General features: G+C 42.1%; 1 protein-coding gene across 2 annotated transcripts; it reads right to left on the bottom strand.

Moving 5' to 3' along the window:
• Positions 1 to 1,302: 1,302 nt before the first annotated feature.
• NOCT (nocturnin) lies at positions 1,303 to 20,931 on the bottom strand. Of its 2 annotated transcripts, none has more exons than XM_045019783.1 (3): positions 20,051 to 20,931; positions 4,987 to 5,256; positions 1,303 to 3,484 (listed from the first exon to the last, which is right to left on the bottom strand). In XM_045019783.1, exons 1-3 carry the CDS (start codon positions 20,421 to 20,423, stop codon positions 2,649 to 2,651), a joined length of 1,479 nt encoding a protein of 492 aa, XP_044875718.1. In that variant the 5' UTR covers positions 20,424 to 20,931; the 3' UTR covers positions 1,303 to 2,648. The 2 variants fall into 2 exon arrangements, with proteins under 2 accessions (XP_044875718.1, XP_044875719.1); XM_045019784.1 differs by having other exon boundaries at positions 1,304 to 3,484; positions 20,393 to 20,930.
• Between the last annotated feature and the right edge of the window lie 1,757 nt (positions 20,932 to 22,688).

Here is a 22,688-nt window from a genome sequence, read left to right as displayed (position 1 = left end):
TTTTCTGAAACAGCACTTTGGAGTGGAAACATGGAAGTGTTTCAGACAACAGCTTGCAGGGGGCAGCAAGAAACAGTTCTGAGGTTATTTGGTTGAGTTTTCACGGAGGCACTGCAAATTGCTGAGGTTGACGGCCCAAGTTTAAACTACCTGTGATTCATGAATGCACGTCTCCACAGTGAAAGTGAAGGATCATACTATGTCTGTGATCTACACAATTCTGTTGACACCCAGGCATGTTTTGCACTGGGATTAAGGGCACAAAAAATTGTGGCTCAGGACACTAGCAGAAGAGTAGAACTTTAAAGACTTTTCAGAGAAGAATCAGAGAAAGACAGGGCAGAATAAGCTGCTGCAATTGTGGTGACACAGAGCAAGCAGGTAGTGGGGTGGGAATGTAAGACAAAGCAGTGGTCAACACAGTATCAGACTGGCGTGTTTACCCTCCCACTCCAACCATTCCTGTTTGACCCAGGAAAGGAGGGAGCTAGCCAGTGGGCACATATCTGCAGCAGAGAGCCCCTATTTCACAGCATGACTAAGTGAAAATGCTCACCCCATGAGCAACATAAGAATGGCCATACTGGGTCAGACCAAAGGTCCGTCTAGCCCAGTATCCTGTCTACCGAGAGTGGCCAATGCCAGGTGCCCCAGAGGGAATGATCAAGTGATCTCTCTCCTGCCATCCATCTCCACCCTCTGACAGACAGAGGCTAGGGACACCATTCCTTACCCAAGTAGCCACATTTGCTTTTTCTAATTGATAGATGTCAGCCGGTATTTGCATTCTGGGAGGGGGGAAAAAGACATTACTTTGCTCTAGTTCCATTGGCTCACTAATGTGGAATTTGGTATGTCAATTAGGGTCCCTAAAAGAAGGATATAGCCATAGCCTAATGTAAGGTTTAGATGCATTTTGCAGTACTTCCAGAGAAGGCAGTTCGCCAGCAAAACAAAGGCTTATTTCTCAGAAGTCTTCTTTGTGGGTTCTGGCTGCCTTTTGGTCCGTGCCTCACCAAATGGAGTCTATAGTTCCACGGTGGCGGTAACTCTATCGAGGATTGGGCATGTCGCCAACACAGACAATTTCTGAAAAATATGTCTTTGAAAGTTGTGATACTCGGACACTTTAGCAAGAAGACATTACATTGATAATTATTTTAAAAAGACCATTTATTAATGTATCTGGAACACTTACAATTCAGAATGGGCCAGTAACATTACTTGAAATGAAATACTGCTTTAGTTTGGAATTGCCCTATGGATGGTTCCTTCCCCGCCCACCCCGACCCCCCTCAAAGTCAGCCCCATGGCTTCCTCACTCCAGCCACCATTCCCGCACTCCTCACCCCTACTTTAACAACTCCTCTCACTGCTGTATTCACAACCCATAGCTGCAGGGCCTTCTTGGTGGAGAAACGCACTCCCCACTTAGCAAGGCTGGCAAGAGCTGCTTATACTAATATTTTTCTCCCTCCCACAGTTTAAATGCATTGCTAGAGTTCCACTTACCCACAAAAAAAGAGAAACTCAAGACTGCTGTCAACCCTTTCTGTCCTGTGTTTTATAATGGCAGAGGCAGAGCCATCAGTCCCTCTCAATACATTTTTTACCATTTTCTAAAAAATGCCAGTGTTAAATCTTCAAAATGCAATGCAACATACACAAAAAAAAAAAAAGGCAGTGGGAGTGGGGCTTAGCATGAAGATCGGACCTTTATCAAAACTGTTAGTAAAACTATGACAAGACTAAATAAGACTATAAATTTAAAACATTCAGAAATGTGTGGCATTAAACTGGCAAGCAACATATTCCTGGATTAAATGTGTCCTTTGAAAGGAAGTACAGGGAAAATAGTAGTTACAACTTTGTGTCTCTACAGGCCACATATGCATTGATGCAGGCACATTTTCTGCAAAACTGAAGGTACTACTACATCATACACTATGGTCAAGTCTCCTCTCTTAGGCACTCCTACTGGAGTAGGCTTTGCATCACATTACATGCTCTATGGAAGCTGCTATCAGTTCTTAAAACACAGATTAATTCTCCCATCTCAAATCATTTCAGAATTACTAGGGCCTTCCTAGATCTGCTTGTGTGTCTGAAATGCTTGTGTTTCCTACATTTAGGCTTAACACGACTTGGTCAATTGCATTACTTACACGTCAATATAAAAATAAATAAAAACACTTATATAGTCAAGCCTCTTACCCTTGTATGTGCACCAAGGGGAAAACATTAAAACTTGCCCTGACAGCATGCTAATTTTGTTTGTTTACATATACACTGAATTCTTATCTTGAACTAAAGGCCTGAACATTCATTTCAGGATTGATTCAGTCCTTAAACAAAGGAGTGAATGAAAGGAGGAAGAACGCAGTTTCCCCTCCAATTTTCAAATTAAGCTGTGGCAAAGCACATGTTGAACAAAACCATCGCAACTCAAAAATTGGCAGTCAACTCCTTTTTCCTCCTTTGGAGGCTTCAAATTATAAGGTTTGAATGACAAAGTTACTTTCAAGAACATGCCTGAAAATATATTAAGCCATCCATATACCCCATCCTTAAGTAAATCCAACCTCATCAAAAGTTTCCTTAAAAATGGTGAGTTAAGACACTGCAACACCATATGGAGGTTAAACAAGTTATAAAAGCCTGTCAGGGTCTTGATTAAAGCTGAAGTCACATACTAAAGACAGGTGGTCTGAAGGGTAATTGAAGGATGGCAGCCTGTTGGGTCCAATTTGTTCTTCAGTCAGCAAGCCAAGAGCAGAGTTTACATTTAAGGCATGCTGGGAATACCAGATATAATCCAGTGTGTGCCTGCACTCTCCAGAGGGCCGGATCTTCCATGTAGTGTAAGGAGGCTCTGATTGCCCATCTGCACTCAGCAGCTTGTAAGCACTATTCAGGTTGAGACTGGAGTTAGAGAATTCCTTGTAAACTTCTTCGGTGGGTTCTGCATTGAAGTCTCCACAGATTATTAGAGGGATCTCTGCTCCTTGGGTAATATTTTTTAGGTTCTGTAGAAGATCGCAGCCTTGTGCTGATCGAAATCTCTCCCAGCCAGTACGGGCTTTCAGATGAGTGACTGCAATGCAGAACAGCTTCCCAGTTTCAGTGCATCTCAGCGTCTGGGCTATGGCCACTTGGTTGGTTTTTAGCTTCATTGCCGTTAGACGGATATTAACACTGTTGATCAATGTAAAGTGGTCCTTGAGAAAAAACAAGGCACAGCCATCTGGCCCATTGTTATGTTCCACATCTAAACAGGGGGACCATGGCTTAGGGAAGAAAGTACACTGGTAGCCTAGCCTACTAAGGAGTGGCTGAAAGGTATCAAAAAAATGGTCCACTTCTTGCAAGCACAAAATGTCTGGTTGGTATGCAAGGATTTCCTCCAGAATGAGGCATTTCCTTTCTTCCCACTTGAGAGCTTCCATGGGGCACTGAACGAAGTTGTCCTTGCCTTCTCCAAGAGCTGGAATGAAAAATCCATCAGTACCTATCAATTGCCAAAGAAAATCATCCCCTTCCTAACTGAGACTTGCATGGGCCTGTGAAAATAAGGGACTCCCTTGTAAACATACTGCCAGCTACAAGTAAGTAGTATGCAGATTTCTACTCAAAATCTGGACCTAACCCCAAATGGATTTAAGGGTTAAGTTAATTTTAAGTGTGGTTTATAGGACATATTGTCTCGATTTTGTCAGGAGATTTTATTACCATACTTTGTAGGATACATGTGTGCAAAAGTTGTGGCATATACCTAAGCCATCGATACCAGATTGGATTGGAAATACCCAGTTACAAGTACTTGTGGCCACAGTTTGCAGGAGTGACTACTGATTTTGGATGCCCAATCTGAGATGCCTCAAAGGGATGTTATTTTCAGAAGTGTCTGGTAAGAAAAACAAAAACAACCTCTACACACCGATGCCTTTGTAAAGAAGTGTGTCACACAGGGCACCCCAAAAATTACAAGTTGCTTTAAACTAGATTAGCACATGTGGCTGCTACGTCATCTTGAAGGATTTCTTGTTATGTCTCTTCCATGCTATTGTGTTTATGCTATCATCTGGAAGATGTTACAGGGCAGAAAGGACTCTGGATAGGAGAGCTATTTGACAACATTCTTAATCTCAATATGGTCTTTTCAAAAGTTAAAAAAAATGTGCAGAGAGAAGGGGAGATGAGGCCACTGTTCCCAGTTCAACCCTCAGCACTGAGTGCACAATATGGAAAATACCACTATAAACACAATTATTCCAGTTAATTATTTCATGTCAAATGTGCTTTTCCAAGTAGCAATAACCAAGACAAATGAAAAAATTCCTGGAATTCTGGACCAAGTTTAACTAGTTTTTGTGTGAATACATTGCCACAGGATGATCTGGATGTGTTATAATTCAACTTCAAAAGAAGTAGTACAGAGGGCAAGTCTACTTTTTGGAGGTCACTAAGGATCTAATAGTGGTGTGCATCTCAATGTAATAGGAGATGCCTCAGGGGGAGGGATAGCTCTGTGGTTTGAGGATTAGCCTGTTAAACTCAGGGTTATGAGTTCAATCCTTGAGGGGCCATTTAGGGATCTGGGGCAAAAATCTGTTTGGGGATTGGTCCTGCTTTGAGCAGGGGGTTGGACGAAATGACCTCCTGAGGTCCCTTCCAACCCTGATATTCTATTATTCACATTAAGATGGGGAGAGAGGAGTAGCAGCTTCAGTTTTATAAGTACAAGAAAAGGAAATGTTTGTGTGACTGTTGTGCAGGGAAGGTCACATTAATTCAGACCCAAAGCTTTCTATTTTTGCTATTCCTTCCGAATTAGACATGTCTCTACCCTAACCCTCCCAATTCCATATATTTGTACTCTATGCAAACACACTATATCTACATTAAAAAAATACATATAATTCATTTTCAACAGTGTCTAGCTCCAAGGGGACTACCTCAAGTTGGAGATTTATACAAAGCTCATACCTTGCGCAAGAATGTTCCACTGCATGACCCTAATGGGACGATGGGTGCTGGTAGAATCTGCTCTCAGGTCTACAAAGTCTCTCTGGAGTCGGGGAGGGCGTTTTTGAAGAACTGCCTGGCATTCTTGAAGCAGATCTTTAGGATCTATGGGATCCAGCTGCTCCGAGTCTGACTGTTCCAAGTATTCCCGATGCTGGGAGGCAGCACTGCTGTTCAACGTCTTAGCAAGAGTGCTATATAGCCTGCTCGTACTGTCTCCCATGGAACACGCTGGAAAGAAAGAAGTGACAGTTCAGCATCAGGTATGATTAACTCCTCCTCCTTATTTTCAAATACAGGCTTGATCTTTCATCTCCCAAGTCAGAGTAGGCTAGTGAACCAACAGTAGTATTGCAAAAAGTCCAGAAACTTCTGGCATTTGCCCCTCACTGTATGGGAATGTTTCAAAGGGCTGCACAAAAAGTGCATAATCAAAAAAGACAGCTAGGGTTCTCTCAAAGTTCTGTTTTCTTACCTCTTCATAGCACCTTAAGGGGAACTGACAAGGCTTTTTAAATTTTAAAAAATCCAGTGAATACTAAGGGCTAATAGTTAGATTTAAGTTACAATTAAATGCATTCATAAACAAGGAATCCCACAGCATTTTAAGTTTCTTGCATAAATCGTATTTTTTGTCCCTCATTGTGGATCTTTGTCACACACTTGCCCATATCTGGGTCTTGCCAGGTTGAGAGGTATATAGTGAACAGGTCTGCTGGTTCCTGGGACTATTTATTCTTGGACAGAAACCAGGAGACCAGCAGAAACTGGCTTCAAGATCCTCCCTCCCCATATTAGCACGATTCTCCAAAAACATTTTGTTATGACAATTCTTTTCAGCTTTTGAACTGAATAGGACCAAATTAAATGATCTTCAACTTTTCCATCCATTTCCTTATATAGCTTTGTCTAAAGGATTTTATTCACACTGCGTGGGCATGGTGTAAAAATCTGACAAATAGGGTTGACTCATTGTGTTGATGAGCTCCATCATAAACCAGCCACAGAAAAGTTGGGTGTGTGAACACACAACCCTATCATAGTTGTGCAAATTGCTAAGAGTGTTCTCCATACAGTAGCCTTCAACCTTTGCATCAGTTCCACTGGGACTCCATCTTCTCCTGACTGATCGTGCTGGGGGCTCTGCCTGTCTCCAGCACTCAGGACCCTGAGCTACCACCATCACCTGGGAACCCCGACCAGTTCAAGCCTCATGGAGTGGGTGAGATCCCCGTCTCTCTCTCTGTGTTTTCCTTTCTGCCTTAGGTATTAACCTTTAATAACAGATGTTATGTTGGTTTAGCCCTCCTTGTGTAGTTATCACTATTATTCAATAAATAACTTTTATGGTTAAGTTGGTCGCTTCACTCTCTCTTGCTGAGCTTTACTCTTTTGTGTTTTTAGCTTCCCCCATTCACTCTACAGCAACACTTCTTTTACCTAAGCTAAAGATCCCTGCAGCGTCCAAAATACTGTGGGGTTTGCTCATCAAGTAGGTTACTGCTAGTGCAATTGTGATGTGAGAGTGGGGATAGGGAAGTGCTGAATCTGGGATGCATAAGGGTAACAGCCTGACAGTGCTGATTGACCCAGTCCGCTCAGACTTGCTCTGTTAATGTATGTGTGGGTGTGGGTGTGTTCATCTGGTTCTGGGGTTGGAGAAACCCAGTCCTAGGGAACCTATGTCCTGCAGGATAGCTCCAATGGGAGGGAACTTGCAGCAGGGAGAAGCAGAGCTCCATATGAAAACACAAGTGACACAAGCAGTACATTGATAGAAGTACAGAACCGCCGCCCCCCCGAAGAGTAACCTGAATAAATGAGCATACCCCAAAGTAATGGGCAAATCTGGTAACAGTGTCTAGGCAAACTGATCCACTTTTGGGGGGAAAAGTCACATTTTATCCCCCATCCGAACTTACCAGGGAGGAAAGAAAGCGAGGAAGGCCCAGGAAGAATGGGCAGAGGACAGTGACAGAGGATACTGAATGTGCTGTCATCACCTAGGAAGAAGTACCGCTACTAGTGAGTGCCCATAATCAACGGAGGAGCTGGACTGCCTAATGTGACAGTGGCGCAAGAGGAACTAAGGTCTACGGTAATCTTAAATGTTAGTCTTTTTTTTAAAAGACTAATTTCCCAAGATGACCATGTTCCTTTAAATCCTAATGAGTATTTTAGTTTAATCTAATCCACATATCTTTAGGTTTGCTCCCAGGGCCATGTGGAACCAAACCAAACATCTGGAGATGTTCACCCACTTTCTGTTCAGCTTGTTATAAAACCAGAATGTCATGATGACTTGCTTGACTAGAGCCCTAGTTACCATTCACTTATCATTACCTGTTAAACCTGCTAGAAAAGGTACTGAAAGTCAATTGTGCTTCTCTTCTGAAGAGTACATAAAAGTGGCACCTTCTTACTCCACAAGATCTGCTCCTTGTGTAATCACACTTGCTGTCTTTCATGACAAAAAGTGTTAACTTTCTACTCACGTTAGCCTTGCAGAGGCAGAACAGCTAAGAAGGTTCTGTTCTCTTCTGCACCAACAGAATGGTTTTGGTCATTTCAGATAGTTATACCCATGGCTTTAATGGGCTTGCTATGGAATTGCCAGAGGTCACTAACAGCATAATTGTATCTGCAGAGCCTTTTACACCTTGATGATGTGCAAGAAGGAAAGAAATCATCTTGATTCTGAAAGCCCAGGATTAGTCTGCAGGGCTGACAACTAGAAACTCCCACTTCCCCCCCTTTTAATTTATAAACTGATCATATTTGATATGGAAACCTAGAGAAACATGGTGCAATCCTCTGCCCCTTCCATTCCCTCCCACCCAGTACCTTTGCAGAGTAGAAACTGTGTTAAGCTTACTGGTCTGCAGTTTCCTGGATCCAGTGGTGCTTAGGTGACTCATGGGAGGGACACAAAGGGGGGGGGCACCAGCTAAGGGGGTGTCACATGACCCCTCACGTGACTCCTCCCTGCCCTTGTGCTCTCCCCATCCCATGTTATCTGGGTAGGGGTGGGGTGGGGGACCTCTGTTCTCTGTGCTGGATACAGACTTCTGAACTGCAGGGCTTTCCGGAACCACAGCAGTGAAAGGAGCAGAACGTGGGGCCACCGGCCTCCTCTGGCATGGCTGTATCGCCCCCAGCCCTTCCATGCAGCTGCATCTCCTGTCTGAGGTCTGTGCAGCCCTGCGGAAGACAGGGGCAGCACAGTTGTGCCGGAGGAGCTGCTGGCGTGGGGCTGCCCGGCAACCCCACATTCTGCTCCTGTGTCTTTCCGGCACAGCGTACCAACAATCAGTATCTTAAGGGGACAGCACACCATACTGTACTGCCCTGCTTGCACCACTGCCTGGATCATTCCTCAATACAACTTCCCCTTTGTGTTCTGTAAGAGCAGCTATGATGTTTACCATTTTACGACTGTACCTTTCCTCTGTACTTTCTCTAGAATGACCACCAATTCTGGTGCTACTATTATTCTGTACTACAGTAGGTCCCACTGCACTGTATAAATATAGTACAATACAGTCCCTGATCCAAAAAGCTTACTAGTTAAATAACTTTCTGCTTTAGCATTCTAGTGTAAATTTTAAATCAGGTCTTGCCTATTTAAATACGTTCCTGCTGTCTAGGTATTTTTTAAATCTATTCTTTCCCAACTGTGCCTTTCCTCTACTTATAGTATTATTATCTTTATTGTGAAATACCTTTCTGTAAAGGATTTCAGCCTTCTTCTCCTTGTAATCCGTTGCTCCTCCTGATCAAGCAGCAGATTTATACTTTAATTATAAAAAAAAGAAAAGTGGTCTGACCTTCTACACTGGAGGAAACGGATGCCTCTCCCGCAACAGATTCTTTGCAGAACTGGCTCTCTCATTTTTTGTTTACCATGAAGACAAATAAGATTACACAGAATATTTTTAAAATTCTGATATTTACTAGTAGTTTAAAAATAATATAGCAGGTTGGGTACTTCAAGCTTCTGGTAGAACTTAAAGCCTCATATAGCTGTTAAAATTAAACATCAAGTTTAAATACATTCAAAAATAACTGGTTATTTATACATCCTCTTCTTTCTCACAGAAATATATGGAGATGCTGTCTTACAGCTGCCAGATACCTGGTTAACTATATACAACATTTACTAGTTTGTACATACGTGGAAACTTCTAAACACTTCCAGTATTACCCAAGAGCAGTGCTTAATTGGTGCTGGGGCTTGCTAGGGCTCAGACCCAGCACCTCTAGGTTGGCAGTTTGTAGCCCTGGCCCTATGGGCTTTGCATGTCAGTTATGAAAGTAAGAAAATTGCTTGAGCCCTGGCACCTAATTGCTTGAGTCCTGGTCCCTTTTTCATTACAAATTAAGCACTGCCCAAGAGCTCAGCGTTTAAGCTGAGCACAGGTTTTGCAATACTCCAACACAATTCCAAAACAGTAAACAAAGAGAATAGTTATCTTGCATACACACCTGCTAAGCTGCAAGGATGCACCAGTGCCAATGCAGTAAACAAAGTTAAATGGTGAAAGGTACATAAATGTGAGTCCTAACATCACATGACCATTCTTTATTGAACAAACTAGTCAAGTAGGGACATCTAGTGGCCTTTGGCAGAATTGCTTCAAACAATCAAGACTAGCGTGGAAAATATTTTTGGTTAAGTGGTTAACTTTCATAGTTAAGCTAAACTAAATAGGCTATTACAGTGACCAATATGCTGAGTCAAGAAAGATTCTTGAATGAATTTTTTTCTTATGCTTGTTAGTCAACACATGAGCATTATGGACTGCTTTAGTACCAAAAGATGAGGAACTTGAACATTCATCATGTTAGAAAGTATTCTGTATTATAACAGTGGCATAAGAGTGACTGCAATAGAGATTACAGTGAACACATGCTCATTATAACAACAGAACATATATTCATAACTTTTTTAGAAGTCTCTTTGGGCTGAAAGTTTTTCAGGTTTTGTCTTGACCCAAAGTGAGTATTTTTTGGAGAGTTTGAGGAAAATAATTCAAAAGAGGAATTGATTTAAGGGGTCAAAAGAGATTATTTTTCTGTTCAGACATAAGAAGTAGTTGAGATTAGACACTGTTCTTGTGTCTAGTAAGAGAACTAGAATGTATACAGATTGTGTCTAGGATAATAAATTAAAATCTTACCAGTGAACAAGTCTAACACCACAACCACATCATATGCAGCATCTTTAAATTCCAAGTAATGTTTTTCTAGAGGCCAATCAAAATATTTTGGCTGATGTTTATTCAGCATTTTAGATTTGTAAACTAGCCAGATCACAGCTGATAGCCTGTCAGCTGTAAAAAAAAAAAGCCAGTAAGCCAAGTTAGAGTGCTGTATTACAGGAATCCTGGTCTCTCCTTGTCCCCTATTTATTTAAATTAGGGGAATTCCCCTAAGTCCTCTGCATCTTAATAATGCTTGTAATCAGGGAACAGTAATGCTTTCCCAGAAGCAGCTGTTGGTAGCTAGCAAGTTCCCAAGTTTCTCTGTTTGTTATTTCTACGGTGCCATATAGGCACCTGGCATTTAGACAAGTACAGGGTCCGTGCCCTGAAGAGCTCACAATTTAGATTAACTGAGCTAAAGCATGTCAGTTGCTCTCCATATCTTCAGTAATTAACAGGACAGTATAAAGTTTTTGAACTGCCCTTTTGATGAAGTTCACCATATCACAAAACACCTACAGGGATTGAAGAGTCACAATTAAGTTTGTAGTTTAGTCATGGGCTGGTTAACATGGAGGTGACATTCTTAGGGTGATGCTGCAGTCAGGAACACCATCTCTGCAAGTATTCTTCCCATGACTGTCCTACACCAGAGATAGCGTACTCTCAACATGGTGGGAGTGGTAGAACGTGTCTAGGAATCTGGGTGCAAGTCCAAGTTTGCACATGGCATCTAGTGATACCAGCAGAAGACATGATTTCCTAAGAATGCCATCAGAGAGCAGTTCATAGGTTTCATATTAACAACATGATTACAAGTGTGCTTGAAAGATCACTGTTGAAATCTCCAGATAATCTATGTAGATACGTAGGAGCACTTCTTGAGCCATGTCCACTGATTACTGGGCAGAGAGACTGGTGCTCTGCTCCATCCCCTCCTAACCTTGAGAAGAAATAGGGTTCGAGACAGCCCTCACCTCATTCACTGCACAGATTTTATGGAACACAGGGAGGCAAAGGGGTCTCTCTGCAGGAGCTCAGCCTCATTCACTGCATATCTTGTATCTATAAATGGCTTTTCTGGACAGCACAAATTAGTAGAAGATGCTAGACTTGTATCTAAAGTTCTAGTAGATCATATAATGATTCTGACTGAGAAACAGTATGGTCAGTTAATCAGATAGAATGCTGCATATTTAACTACCCTCGCTTGGGACAACAGCAGGGCTTGAACCCTGGACCTTCAGCATAAAATCAAGCACCTACTTAAAGTACTTTCCATCCATTAGCTGGAAGCAACAACAGTCTAACCAGCCTCTTATAAGGACCAACCACTATAGGGGACAAAGACACACACACTTAGCATGTGTAACACATGTACCAAGGCCTTATCTTGACTAGGAAAAAGGCATGTTCTTAACTCATGTTAGCTAGCACATGATAGCTAACATGGGTTAAAATCCTAGTGACGACAAAGCAGTTTGTAGTTCAACGGAAGTTAGCAGATCAAGGTAAATCCTAGGCTCCTCCATAGCATGTTGAGGTAAAGACTATGGGGGAAGCCTACGACTTACCTTGACCTGCTAACTCCCATTGAACTACAAACTGCTTTGTCTGCACTGGAATTTCAACCCATATTAGTTACCATGTGTTAGTGAGGAGTTAAAAATGGACCTTTTTCTTAGTGAAAATGCACCCCGAGGGGGAGAAGTTGGCATTTACTGACTTAACTACTTATCTGTGCAAACTTATATGGTCTCAACATAGTTCTTGATGTACTTTGATCATGTCTTTCAAGACAGCCTTTTAAATTGCAGTGTAATGTTTTTGCCTTTGAACTGCCTGATAGTTTGAAGGTTTCAGAGTGGTAGCTGTGTTAGTCTGTATCAGCAAAAAGAACGAGGAGTACTTGTGACATCTTAGAGATTAACAAATTTATTTGGGCATAAGCTTTCGTGGGCTAAAACCCACTTCATCAGATGCATGCAGTGGAAAATACAGTAGGAAGATATATATACACACAGACAACATGAAAAAATGGGTTTGCCATACCAACTCTAATGAGACTAATCAATTAAGGTGGGCTAATTAATTAATTTGCAAACTGGACACCATTAAATTAGACTTGAATAAAGACTGGGAGTGAATGGGTCATTACACAAAGTAAAAACTATTTCCCCATGCTAATTTTTTTCCCCTACTGTTACTCACACCTTCTTGTCAACTGTTTGAAATGGGCCATCCTGATTATCACTACAAAAGTTTTTCTCTTGGTAATAGCCCACCTTAATTGATTAGTCCTGTTAGAGTTGGTATGGCAACACCCATTTTTTTATGTTCTCTCTGTGTGTGTATATATATATATATATATATCTTCCTACTGTATTTTCCACTGCATGCATCTGATGAAGTGGGTTTTTGCCCACGAAAGCTTATGCCCAAATAAATTAGTTAGTCTCTAAGGTGTCACAAGTACTCCTTGTTCTTTTTGATGGTTTGAAGAGTTTCTTGGGGAAAGCCCATACAGACCACATACAGCAGAGCCAAAACGAAAGCAGAGGAAAAGGGTAGAAAAAGAGACATTCTGATTAATTGTTAAAGCATTTAATGGGACTGTCCCGTGAATTTTGGAAAATAATCTCTGGCCTAGAGAAATTTGAGAGCCATAATTTTACATATCGATCACTATCTTGACATCTACCCTGATGTGTTCTCCCCAGTGATGCAATGCACAGACCATAACTTAGATTTTCCTCAGAACTTTGTTTTGTACATAACACACTGTCCACAATATCAGACAACAAGTAAAATGTCCCTGAAGCACTTTGGAGAATTCTACCCCTAAATTGAACATGATGGACAATGTGTCATGTACAAGACAAAGGTCTGAGGACAATCTAAGTGGTTAAATTGGCACTGCTAAGCTATTAGGCTCCTAAATCACTCAGGCCTTTTTGAAAATTTTAACCCTAGGTGCTGGAATTTATTTTAAAGTCTGTTGTTCAGCCCACCAATCTAGTTCGGTCTGATTAAGCAGGTTGTTCAACAGCACTTATGGTAAATGACCAGAGATTTGAATAGTTTCTTCCTTCTATTCCAACTTGTTCATACTTAGTAAGCAAAAGTCATTCCCATAAAATAAGAAGCTGAGTTCAATTACCAGAACACCTCTTGGGCTGTAAATTGCCACAGACAACTAGTTACGCAAGAAGTTTACACAAGTTATTATGGATAATTTAGAGATAAGAAACAGATGTTTCTATTTGGAGTGAAACATGTTTAACTAAAGCAAATGTTTCTTTAAACTGAGAATACTAATTCACAAAAGAAAGCTTTGTTTCCACAATAGACCCACAGCTCTCTGTCTCCTGTTCCCACAAGGAACTGGCTGCAGTTTCAGAAATCCTTTCCACCCATATCAAGTCTGTGCCTGTCTGCCTCAGAAGTGACAAATCTAGGAAAAATTATTCAGAACACCAATCACATTGCTGCTGCTTTCCGTTCAAGAGTATGTGAGGAGATCGCAGCTGAAGTCACCTAAGCCATAAATTGAAGACAACACCTTGAAAGATTTAGTGTCCATGTAACCCACACACCTTCTAGGTGTGGTGTTCTGTCCCCTCTAGTGACACCGAGACCACTTAGAGATTAATGAGTCTGATAGCTTTAGCTAAAAGCCATGTGACATATGCAGTAAAAACTCATGCATTTAGTTTCAAAGGTCCCAGGTTTGATCCTGCCCACCAGTGACCAGGGTCTGTCAGCGTTACAAGTGGGGGCTTGTGCAGGATATCAACTGGGAAGCCTTTGAAGCTTAGGACATGCTTCCTTTTTCTTCTAGTTTTTATCAAAGTTTTCGCTTTTGTTTATTAGAGGGCTCCCTTTTAATAGATCTCACCTCAAAAAGGAGGATGGCATAAGAGATGCTCTTTTTTCTACCACTACAATTAATCCCTTTTATTAAGAGTGTATTTAATAAGAATTCATGCCAACAACCAGAGAAAAATTGATCTTGTATATAAGAGTCCAATTCAGTATCTTTACCCCAACCTGGGACCTCAGGAACTTAGTATATGAGCCTCTACTGCATGAGCTAAAAGCCACATGGCTCTTAGCTAAGGCTATAGCAGACTCATTAATCTCTAAGTGGTCTCGGTGCCACTAGCGGGGACAGACAGCACACCTAGGAGGTGTGTGGGTTACATACATCATGCACCTCATCTCACATTCAGCAACCCATGTAAATTAGGATAACTGAAGCCAATGGAGTTACACCAGCATAAGAGAAACAATCAGGACCCAGGTCTTCAGCAAGAGAGTAATTATAGTGCTCTCCAACTATGCAATATAGTGCATTTCAGAACAGGCATAATGCAAATTCTGCTCCTGTCAGGTGAAGTGAAGCACAATTTCAGTAGCAGATCTAGAAGGAAAAGGATAGCTATCCCTGATAATCCGAATTTTCAAAAGGAGATCAGCTTTTCCTGTAAAAAAAACCAAACAAACAAAAAAACCCACCACACTCTAGTAACTGTGGCTGCTAGAGATGGGCTCTTGTTTCTTCTAACAAGAGCATGGCTTCACCGAAGCCAGGTTATTTGGCCTCTCCCAGACTTAAATTGAACCAACTACTGCTCTGTGAATTACACAGTATGAGGAGCTATGTACTGGCCACTTATTTACATCAGGAAACAGTTATCTGCTCTGAAGTTCCACAGCCCTTGGATGTACAATACCAAATTTATTCTTCAGCTTCCATGGCAGACTGATTTAAGTCAAAGTGATTTAATCACGAATTTAGATCAGCAAGCAAGAAACCTTATTTACATAATAGATTTTAATCATAGCTTGCATTAGTATTTTTATTTTTCTGAAGAAAGGCTGATTCTCCATGGTTGGTAACCATTAAAACATGTCGATTTGCAACTAAATGTAGCCTTTGAACTAAATTTGGTGCTCTTCTGGCAATCCAAGATATAATTATTTAAATGTGTTAAGATATAGTGTATATCTATTTATTCAGATTCTCAGTTTTTATATTGGAAAATAGTGAATGATGCACTTCTTATTTATTAGATTATTTTCTTACTTCTGATTTGTCTCAGGCTCTGCAGGGATGGAAATTCAAATTCAATTTAAACGCTTAAAACAGCATTTTATGTTTTTCTTATTAAAGAAAGTATCAGAGGGGTAGCCGTGTTAGTCTGGATCTGTAAAAGCAGCAAAGAGTCCTGTGGCACTTTATAGACTGTCTGTTAGTCTATAAGGTGCCACAGGACTCTTTGTTGCTTTTATTAAAGAAAACTACCTTAAATGTGCTGGATACACAAGAAAAACATTTATTAAAACATGTTTTGCACTTAAAAATAACTGATTTACTAAACAAAGGAAGTAGGACCTGTAGTTAGTGAACTGAACTGGTTATTTCTATTCACCATGTCCTTCAAAATTTTAGAATTAGTAGATCTCATCTTCTCACACCCAGTTTTATTCTTACATTTTATTCTTAAAGCTTTCCTGTTTTTTTCAGCTCACAGTGGTTTCTTACCTTTGAATCAACTGATCACAGAACTGAACTATTTAAACTGAAATGAAGAAAATCTTCTCTCTGCATCTGCAGAAGAAGCTACTGCTGACAAAAGCTGGGATACTACTTCAACAAACTCTAGCTCCAGATGCTTAGTCAGTTCCAGTACTTCTGCCAGTTCAGTACTTTGACTTTCTTTAAACTACTGGCACCAAATATATACTACTTAATATTTTTTTGTATTTAAAGATTACTAGATTATAAGTAGTTTAGGCCTTAGCATAAGCTGTCAATTTCAAATTTAATTTTGAATAGGTTTATTTTTAAAAAATAAACTTGTATTTAATTTAAAATAAAAATATATTTTTTCATTTAAAAAAACAAACATTGATTTTTATCCACCCTATCAGCTTCCAGTGCTGACCCTCTTGAATGGCCATATCCTAGCGAGAGTCAAGACTTGACGTGTCTATTTTGGCAGAACTCCTTGGGCGTTTCTTCTGAGTAAGAAATGAAAAAGTATCTGGCCCCACCAATGCACTCTTCTATACTCCTGTGGCATTTTAAAAACAAGGTTTGTATTTTCAAACTAAGACACTTATGAGAAGAAAAAAAAAAAGTTAGGAGAAGGATAAAAAATGAAAAGGTTTCAGAGTGGTAGCCATGTTAGCCTGTATCAGCAAAAAGAACAAGGAGTACTTGTGGCACCTTAGAGACTAACACATTTATTTGGACATTTGTTAGCCTCTAAGGTGCCACAAGTACTCCTCGTTCTTTTTAAAGAATGACAAGTTACTCCTGCATACAATCAACTGCCCAGATCTACACTGCAATTATAAAGGAGCAGCCTACTTTTTTTTTTTTTTTTTTTTTTTTTTTTAAAGTTCTTGCTCAAGTACTTCTGGTTTCTGAAGGAAAAATAAGCATCTAAAGTAAATCTTAAACCCCCAGATGAGTGTCACCCTGAAGATCAGAGATCTGTAACAGTACAACATGGGAAGTTATTGGTAGGAAATGTGATTGGCCTAAAATCTCCCACCCCTCACAATTTGAGATATGTAACCCATGCTTTCAAGGGAGATTGAGAAACTCTGCTCTGTTTCAGAACCTGAGCCTTCCTTTAATTCAGGGGGATGGGGGTAACCTCACAAAACCAGAAAGTCACACATTCCATTTTGTTTTTTGTTAATCTAAATCATAATCTAAGTAAATTAGGTCCTATTCCTGCAACTGGCTTTCCAATGGAGAGCCAACTGCAGGATCCAGGCATTAGTTATCAGAGGCCTGAAGAAGCCTGTAAGTCACTCTCACTAATAACATATCTTTAAAAGCCACATAACTTGAAGTATCAGAGAGGTAGCCATATTAGTCTGGATCTGTAAAAAGCTACAAAGAGTCCTGTGGCACCTTATAGACTAACAGAAGTATTGGCGCATAAGCTTTTGTGGGTGAATACCCACTTTGTCAGATGCATACCTTGAAGTATTTCTGTCATTATACATTGGAAACCACATGTCAAACACTGTACTTCAGGGCTCAAAAATGGGCTGTAGTTGGAGATATATAGTCTCAGGCACTACATTTCCTATTGTTACATATAGACAACTGCCCTGCCCTCTGCATTAGTGAGATGTCTTTGCTAGTGTATTATTTTTAAAACATTAATATAGTACAGTATTTATTTCTAGTACTTTTTTTTTTTAATCCTTTCTAGCCAACATATTTATTGAGTCCTTGTTTTCTGGAATTTAAAGCTTTGTCATAAAAATCCATTCCAGGGTGAAATTTTGCACACAATGTCAGCCTATGATCCACTCAACTCTGTACCCCCAATCCAAGCTAATTCAAAATATTATTAACTTAACAGGGAAAAAAATCTGGATATTTAGGTTTTTATGTGTTATTGTCCATAGATCTATAGAACAACTTCAGGGCTCAGCAAAGGTAGTAATATATGCCAAGTGGTGGCATTAGCAAATATTAAGACTCAGTCCTTCAGCTTACTCCACTACTGGGGTGCCATTCAGGTGCAATGGTCCACCTGCGTGGAACCAGTTGTATAACTGGAGCACAAGTGAGACTGATGCAACTCCCAGTGAAGTCAGTGGAAAGACTCAGACTTAATCAGGAGTTGGATCAGTCCCCAAAGCAAAATAGTCAGCATACTATAAAATTGATTAATTTAACTATTTACAACCTGCAGCCTGATCAGCATACAACTGAAGCCCATATGTCATCCTGAGGGTCGGAACTAGAGAGGGACACTTGCTGTGGGCACAGAGCTGGCAGGGGTGGGGTGCAAAAACGGGGTGGTGCAGGATCAGCCCCTGGCAGGATCGGGCCCAGAAGCATTGCCCCCATATCCCACAGGATTGCGGGTTCAGTGACCCTGGCTGGAGTAGACTCCAGAGCACTAGGACCTCAGCAGCAGGTGGGAAGGGTGGGCTGCATGGCTGAGTTATATGCAGCCAAGATAGAAGACCAATGAGCATGGGGATGGGGGTACAGGAGCATGGGGAGAGGGTGCAGCCGGTGCATGTGGGACAGACTCTAGGTGGGGACTGGTGGCTGGGAGGGGTTGAGTGCTGAGGGGCAATCTTTGGGGGCATGGGGATAGTTGCTGGCTTTGAGGCCTAGATGCTGGAGGGGGCAGTCCCGGGGGCACGGGGCGTTCTGCCCTGGACAGGGCACCCAGTCTCTGCAGGGCAGGCACGTGTGCCAGCCCAGTGTTGGGGGGGGGGGGAGAACAGTCCCAGGGGGGTTGGGCGATAGGGGGTATTCCCTAACTGGGAAGGGGCAGTCTGGGGACAGTCCTGGGCTGGGTGCATGGGGGACAGCGCTCCCCATCTTTGCAGGCAGGCTATGCAGCCATGCTCTCCGAGCACTTAGTTAATGTTTTGACTTATTTTGCTAATTTAAAATGCTCTTGTTAGACATTTGCCAGTGTTGAAATGAAAGGTACTATATCGATTTGAATTATATTGCTGTCACATAATAAATACTAAACCTTGTATTTTTTTTTTGCAGATGTAGAAGTGGTGTGTGTGTATATGGATGCAGCCCACATTGGTGAATAGGTTGAGAACCTCTGATTTACAGTCTGAATGTCAGTCCTATAATTCGTTTAAGAATTAAACTTTATATCTCTGCAGTACAACTATACTAGGACTGTTAGAAATGGGCCATCCTGATTTATACTACAAAAGTTTTTTTTTCTCCTGCTGATAATATCCCACCTTAATTGATTACTCTTGTTATAGTTAGTATGGCAACACCCATTTTTTCATGTCCTCTGTGTGTGTATATATTTATATCTATCTATCTTCCAACTGTATTTTCCACTGCATACATCCGATGAAGTGGGTTTTAGCTCACGAAAGCTTATGCTCAAATAAATTTGTTAGTCTCTAAGGTGCCACAAGTACTCCTCATTCTTTTTAATTACACCAGCACAGTTATTAGTCTAAACAAAGCCTAATATTGCATGTAGAAACAAGTTTTGTTTTTGCTTTTTAAGGGAAGTTGACTGCAAAAAAGCTAAATCAAAATATGCAAGGTCTTATGTGCATATTCATTCAAGTGAGCAAATACAGGCTGAAATGCCCTAGCTCTGATCTTCTCTTTCACCACTTGTGTACAAGAATGATCAAGTTTGAGAACAGACCATTTATGTTCTTAACCATACAGTGACAATACCAAGGCATGAAGTGGGTGAGGATGTACCAAGAAGTTTTAACTCTAAATATGTTGCGTTTTATAAGTGTGACTCGAATGGTAAAGAAAAGCACTGGCCTGAAATTTAAAGTTGCAAGAAGTAAGGTTCTAGAGAGACCAAGAAACATAAGTCTCTGTGGATCTTTTTAAACTTCCTCTTTTAAACATATTACAGTCTGGGAGAATTTATAAATTCCTCTACAGTGTTTTCAACTAAAAATCATATTAGCACCTGGCTAGAACATGGAGAGCCATAAAGTGAAACTAGCTAAAAAACTAAGAATACGTTATTTTAATCAACGGGGCAAGATTGCATAAAATAAAAGTCAGTGATCAGTGTGAAAAGTAAATTTGATTTAAAAACACACTCACTTAATCTATGGCTTTCTTGGAACATTTTTTTAATCTTTCGGAGAAATATTAGGTTTTTGTTTAAATCCACACCGTATTCCTTTAAAATCAGCCTACACTGGGTTTATGGTGAGAAAAATTATTAGTTCCCTGTGGCCGGGATTAGAACGTTCTAATGCCCACATTCCTTCCATGGAAGCTTCAGACCCCGAACATTCCAAACACTCACCTGCTCGGGAACTCGCAACACCTGGACCTACAGCTGCAGAGCACTGGCCGGCCGAGGCCCCTTGGTGACAGCAACCACAGCGAGGCGAGGCAGAGAAGGAAGAGCCAAGGAGGGCAGGCGGGGAAAGGGCTCTCTTCACCGGAGCAGGAGATCGGAGCAGCAGCAGGGACGACGAGGAGGTGGTGGTGCAAGGGGCACAGCAGAGAGTGGACAGGGCCGAACACAAGGACCTAGCAGGACTCTGATACATAATCCCGCTGCCCCCCAAAAAAGCTAGACGAGGGCACCAAAAAGCTGCTGAGTGTGGAAGGCTTGACGGACCGGAGTGCGGGGTTGGCTCACCTGCTGCCGCCGCGGGCTCCTCCTCTAGCATTAGCTGCCCGGCCAGATGTTAGTGGGACGCCACAGACGTACACGGGGGGGAGAAGGGGCCGGTGCTGCTCAGACACGGCAGGAACAAAGGCCGCCCCCAGCTACGCAGCAGCTTCTCCGTAGCTAGTTCCCGTTATTACCCACGCCTCCAGCTCCCAACGCGGGGGGACTCCGGCTCCCAGCGCCTCTGAAACATCCGGCAGCGACCAGCGCTGAGCGCAGGGGAGGGGAGCCGCCCACGCAGACTCCGCTCCGCTGAAGCAAGCCTGGACTAGACGGGCGGGACTTCTCTCGTGTGGCCCGGTGTTACCGGGCTGCAGGCGGCCTTTCGCTGGACAAGAGGGGATTGGTGAGCCTGCCTGGAGCCGGGCCATTTACAATCCACCCCTCTGCCGTTTGATGACATGGGCTTGCCCGTAAAGGGTTCCCGAAACCAAGCTCTGCAGTTGACATCACACAGAAAGAGAAAGCTTGTGGCCCGGCGGTGAATGACTGGGTGGGAGGGATGTAGGGGAAAGGTGGGAGCATAAATAACCCGTGACGGAGGCGCTACAGCTGACTAGATGGAAAGGAAGCGTAGTGCTGTGTCACGCTGGAAATCAGCTGACTTTGAAAAGCGAACTGTTCCAAATGTTCTGTTAAAACAAAACCCACTCTCCTGGGTTTGCCTTTGCCCTGACTTGGATCCCTTCCCATATTGGTCAGTATCCTTCTATAGTGCTGGCCTCTAAGTTTGCCAGAGCTTTGCATTTAGGTCCCTTTTCAGTAGTGCTATACTAAGCACTATACGCAGATGTAGAGACGCTCTTTTCTCTCCCTATGTACAGGGGTGGCTCCAGGCCCCAGCACGCTAAGCGCACGCTTGGGGCGGCATGCTGCGGGGGGCGCTCTGCCGGTCGCCGGGAGGGCGGCAGGCAGCTCCGGTGGACCTCCCGCAGACGTGCCTGCAGAGGGTCCACTGGTCCCGCGGCTTCCGTGGAGCATCTGCAGGCAAGCCTGTGGGAGGTCCACCAGAGCCGTGGGACCAGCGACCGGCAGAGCGCCCCCCGCAGCGTGCCGCCGTGCTTGAGGTGGCGAAATTGCTAGAGCCGCCCCTGCCTATGTATTATATATATTTTTTGTAACAGCTTTAATAATGTTAAGGATTTTGGTAATTCACATTTGGATGACTTCTTGCCTTTGTAAAAAGTGACATAAAATAGTCCTGTCAAGTTTTTCAGTGAAGCGACTTACACACTTGATGGTGCTGTGTGTATCCATCATAGTAATACTAAGTGCTTCCATGGGCAGAGCTGGGTGGGTGTTTTCCCCCAGGCCTCAGGCAGGCAGCCTGAGCCTGCAATGTAAGGAGTTCTGCAGAGGAGTCAGGAGACCTGCTGCTCCCAGCTTGTATCCCTGAGGCTGGGAGTCAGAATTTTGTTTATAAACAGAGTGATTAAGTTAAGAAAGAGTTGTTAGGTCGATTCCTAAAGTTAAATGATCAGTCCCAAGCTTGGTGAATTATAAATAGTAAGTAGCCTAAATGGTAGAGAGTAATTGTAGATTTTTCTACAGTTGTTCCAAGTGTTGTATTCAAGAGATGGTAACAAAGTTGCTAATATCTTTCTTTGAGAAGATAACTGACTTTTTAGACAAAGGAAATGCAGTAGGTCTAATTTACCTGGATGTCAGTAAGGCACTTGATACATTTCTACATGAGAAATTAATTTGTTAAATTGGAGAAGATGAGGATTAATGTGAGAACTGAAAAGTGGATAAAGAACTGGTTAAAGGGAAAATTGCAACGGGTCATCCTGAAAGGTGAACTGTCAGGCTAGAGGAGGGTTACTAGTGGAGTTCCTCAGGGATCAGTCTTGGGACCAGCTTTATTTAACATTTTTATTACTGACTGGCACAAAAAATGGGGATGTGCTAATAACACTTGCACATGACACAAAGTTGGGAGATATTGCCAATACCAAGGAATACCAGAATATCATACAAGAAGATCTGGATGATCTTATAAACTCGAATAATAGAAATGGGATGATATTTAAAAGTGTAAAGTGCCAGGTCATGCATTAAGGCCTAAAAAGAATTTTTGCTAGAACCTAGGGATTTATCAATTGGAAGTGACTGTGGAGGAGAAAGAGTTGGGTGTATTGGTTGATCACAGGATGACTATGAGCCATCAATGTGATGCAACCACATAGGTGCCGACTCTGTGGGTGCTCCGGGGCTGGAGCACCCATGGGGAAAAATCCCCCCCTGTCAGCTCCCTCCCACC

The sequence above is a fragment of the Mauremys mutica genome, chromosome 5, assembly GCF_020497125.1.
Source record: "Mauremys mutica isolate MM-2020 ecotype Southern chromosome 5, ASM2049712v1, whole genome shotgun sequence".
Classification (NCBI taxonomy): domain Eukaryota; kingdom Metazoa; phylum Chordata; order Testudines; family Geoemydidae; genus Mauremys; species Mauremys mutica.
This window is presented reverse-complemented; position numbering and strand designations above follow the sequence as displayed.